At 35.4% G+C, this 4,511-nt stretch overlaps 1 protein-coding gene across 1 annotated transcript; it reads left to right on the top strand.

Moving 5' to 3' along the window:
* Positions 1–2,979: 2,979 nt before the first annotated feature.
* On the top strand, positions 2,980–4,511 carry LOC143530685 (uncharacterized). The gene has a single exon (XM_077026153.1). It carries the CDS (start codon positions 3,069–3,071, stop codon positions 4,413–4,415), a length of 1,347 nt encoding a protein of 448 aa, XP_076882268.1. The 5' UTR covers positions 2,980–3,068; the 3' UTR covers positions 4,416–4,511.

Genomic DNA, 4,511 nt, shown 5'->3' with positions numbered 1-4,511 from the left:
GTAATTGTTATAGAGTATTTACATAATTAGTCTATAATAATTACTCTACTTGTATATATAATTACTCTACTTGATTCTCACGTTTAGCACGTTAATTTCATTTGTACGTTAATCTTCCCCTATATAATCTAATAGGGTTTGGATCAAATACAAATTAAATTAGCATGTTGACTATGCGAATCAAGTAGTGTAGTTATATATATACAAGTAGTGTACTACACTACTTGTATATATATAACTACACTACTTGATTCGCACAGTTAGCACGTTAATATAATTTGTACGTTAAGTTTCCCCTTAATTAAAGACATAAAAAGAATGCAAAGTTTAAAGATATATAGGTGACTTAATTAATTATATATCACATGATCAACATGTTTTAGTGTCGTTTTTATCTTTGATATTATATGACGTATGAAATGATTCAGTGGTGTATGGTCGGAGGCCAGTGGCTCTGCCGATAAGGTTGCTCGAGCAATAATTAATAATCTTGTTTTAATTTTAAGATAAAAAGGACCATAAAAAGTAGCCATAATGTTGGAAGGTGATTTAAGATTACTTGACCCATGTTGGGAAAGCGTTTTATACCTTTAATTCTCTATTCATCCTAACTCAATCAAACTTCATTTAAACACTTTGTATGTGTTTTATTTAATTTTGTGACATAAATTTATTTTATCGAACGACAATCACTACTATACATTCGTGTATCGCCGATAGAAAATTACAACCAAGGGGATTCGGTAAAAAGCCAAAAAGAATCGAAAGGGAAATTAGAGTAGTCATTGGAAATCAAATGCTAATTACAAATGTTTTACCAACGGAATCGGTAACCTAGAAAGATCGATTGTTGTTTGTTGTCACTGACATATTACCGATGAGCATGTCTTGGGTTTTTGTTGATTCTGGTGAAAACTTTTAACCAAGAATCAATGATTTGCTGGTACTTTAAAAGTGAGATTTTTATCCAGACTTTTATTGGTCCAACAATGACAGTTCGCTTTAACTAGCCAAACCATGACACATAGTAGATCTAATAAAGCTACATCATTAATTTATCATTGGTTTTATCTGAAACTCTTGATTAAACATTATTGCTTAAAAGAAAACAAAATCAATAAACTATGTAATAATTAAAGCATAGTCCAAAAGAGTATACAGCTAATATTAAAATGATTAATGTACTCATATCCATCTTTCTATCCGACTTAAAGATTTATAAATTCAGTATACGTGATAACAATTAGATATACTCTATACATTTTCCAACAAATAAAGTATAGTTTTCAATCTATATATTAATATCATCCATATATAAAATCAACCAAACTTCCAGTTAGTACACAACTAATATTAACTTTGAGCAATCTAATCAAACAATTTTCGTTAACTTTTTAGATATCATGTTCATTATCACGTCGTTGGTAGGTAACAAATCGATCTACTACGTGGACGTCCCAATTTCCCTACACCACGAGATATCATTTCGTAGAATAGAGATCATAACTTTCATATCTAATGCGATAGAAAGTGAAGATAAGAACTCACTTGGTACTATTAACTGTATCATGGCAAAATTGTGTGATTCTTCTTCATTCATTTAGGCTTTATTGCTTTTGATGTTACATAACTAAAGGTCGCATGTGTCATTTTCTTATATCTTTCCTAAATTTGATTTTTTTTTTCTAAAAATCTCATCACCAAGTGTTTGGAAAAGGAGACTATACTAGACAAATAAGTAAAGGATACAGTACAATAATCCATTATCGTGTTAAAGCGTACTAGAGAATGACACTTGATTTCACTTTAGAAAAACGTGGTTGCATAATTGTAAATGCATGGAAATATATAGGTTGTGTTATTACTTTATAAGTTGCAAAATTTGCTTCATGCGTAATAATGTTTCTTCATACTTAATTACACTTTTTATACGTAATTACGTTTCTTCATGCGTAATTTTTTTAATTCATGCCTAATTGCGTACTTTCGGTGCGTAATTTAGGTTCCATAATTACAACTATGTCAATTCATGGATTGTTGTAAGATAAAAAGACTACAACAATAAGAGATTGTTGTACAGTATCCTTAAAACGAATAAACCAACTGAATAAATGAAAGGTTTATTGCACAGCCTCATAATCCATGTTTATGTAACATATTGGCCCATTTTATCAAAGCCCAACAGTATTTGGGCTTAATATGATTATCTAGAGCTTAGGCCTTTGAGTGTTGATCTTGGTTACTTTGGGATTAACAAGTCCTGATAAAAAAAATTGTAAGTGCTAAAACAGACAAAAAGAAAAGGTATAATTATCAACACTAAATTCCAATTTTATGGCGCACTGGCACAGTGGCACTCACGTATAAACCTAAAATCCAGTTAATTTCCATTACGTTTTTTCATATTTTTAAATAGAGTAACTCGATGAAATTACCTTATAATTATCTTAATCATAAGTAAACAAAGCTAATAAATTTGATCAAAGTTTCGTACTTTGTACAATTAGATAGCATAAATACGTAATTATAAAAGAAAAAATTAACGGTCAACAAATCCTCCAAATGAGCGGCTGGCAAAATTCATCACATCGGAATACACTCGTCTTTTGATATGAGGAAAACTGTCATCTAAGGTCAATGCCCATGAATACTCGCCTGAAATAAAACCAGCCATTTCAATGATCCAACTAGTGAACGTCATCTCACTCTCCTAGTCTTTCATCATCACCTGGTACCTCTAAAACTAAATATTAAAGACATAATCAAACCTAAATCATATAAAACACCACGTCTTTTTCTTACAATTTCACCATTGGCTCAATTACAAATTAATATACTCTAATCATGTAATAGTGGGATCCCACTAGTCACACTGAATAAGTTATTTATAACTAACTGCATGTGCTTGCATAGTTTATTAATTATTTTAAATCTAAAGACAAAAGAAAATAATATATAGTCTCAACAAAGAATCTTTTGTCTTTGTGCTTTATCTTTTTTTATTAACTCCACTAATCACAACATTACTGTTAATCCTAAGCCCTAAATCCCTAATTGAATCCACAACCATGGCCGCCATAACTCACCCACTTCACTCTCTCAATATCACTTTCAAAACCCCAACTCCCAAATTTAAACCCACCCTTAAATTCAGGGTTTTATGCGGCCGAAAGCTGACCGCCGCAGTAATAGGCGGCGGTCCAGCAGGATCTTCGGCCGCAGAGGCATTAGCTTCAGGCGGGATAGAGACATATCTCTTTGAGCGGGACCCCACCGGTGCAAAACCATGTGGCGGTGCTATCCCGCTCTGCATGCTGGAAGAGTTCTCTATCCCGCCAGAGCTAATAGACCGAAAAGTAACCCATATGAAGATAATATCCCCATCTAACCTTACCGTTGACTTCGGTAAGACATTAAAGTCCCACGAGTACATCTCTATGTTGCGTAGAGAAGTACTCGATTCGTACCTTAGATCACGTGCCGAATCAAAAGGTGTCACGATTGTTAAATCACTAGTAACGAAACTAGACGTCCCCACATCCGTTAACCAACCTTATGTTGTTAATTACTCCGTCAACAATAGAATAAAAAAACTTTCTGTCGACGTGGTTGTTGGCGCTGACGGCGCCAACAGCCGCGTCGCAAAGTCCATTGGCGCAGGTGACTACGCCTGCGCCATTGCCTTCCAGGAGCGAATCAGGCTCCCGGACGAAAAAATGGCGTACTACGAAAATCTCGCCGAGATGTACGTCGGAAACGACGTCTCACCGGACTTTTACGCGTGGGTGTTCCCGAAATGTGACCACGTGGCGGTGGGGACCGGGACCGTTTCTTCGAAACCCAATATTAAAAAGTACCAACAAGGGATCAGGTCGCGGGTCCTACCTAAGATTTCGGGTGGGAAGGTGATTAAAGTGGAGGCCCACCCGATCCCTGAACATCCCCGACCAGTTAGGGTTCGTGGTCGAGTGGCTCTGGTCGGGGACGCGGCAGGGTACGTGACGAAATGTTCGGGCGAAGGGATTTATTTTGCGGCGAAGAGTGGGAGGGTGTGTGGGGAAGCGATTGTGAAAGCGTCGGAGGGTGGTCAGAGGATGATTAATGAAAGTGATTTAAAAAGAGAGTATTTAAAACAATGGGATTCTAAGTATTTAACAACTTTTAGATTTTTGGATTTGTTGCAACATGTATTTTATGGGAGTAATGCTGCAAGGGAAGCACTGGTTGAGCTTTGTGGGGATGAGTATGTGCAAAGGATGACTTTTGAAAGTTATTTGTATAAGAAATTGGCTAAGGGGAATGGATGGGAGGATTTTAAGATGGTGTCTAGTACAATTGGGAGTTTGATTAGATGCAAACTTGTTGGGAAGGAAATGGAGTCTTTTGATCCAAATGTGCTTGCTAAGCTTGTGTGATAATAATAATAACAATATTGTGTGTGGATTTGGTTACTTGTAGGTTTTGAGTTAAGTGGATAATAATTGTTGTGAGACTATGTATGATTTTATAAA

The sequence above is a fragment of the Bidens hawaiensis genome, unplaced genomic scaffold, assembly GCF_021521415.1.
Source record: "Bidens hawaiensis isolate Kalapana, Puna unplaced genomic scaffold, B.hawaiensis_p1.1 tig00008970_1, whole genome shotgun sequence".
Taxonomy (NCBI): Eukaryota; Viridiplantae; Streptophyta; class Magnoliopsida; order Asterales; family Asteraceae; genus Bidens; species Bidens hawaiensis.
This window is presented reverse-complemented; position numbering and strand designations above follow the sequence as displayed.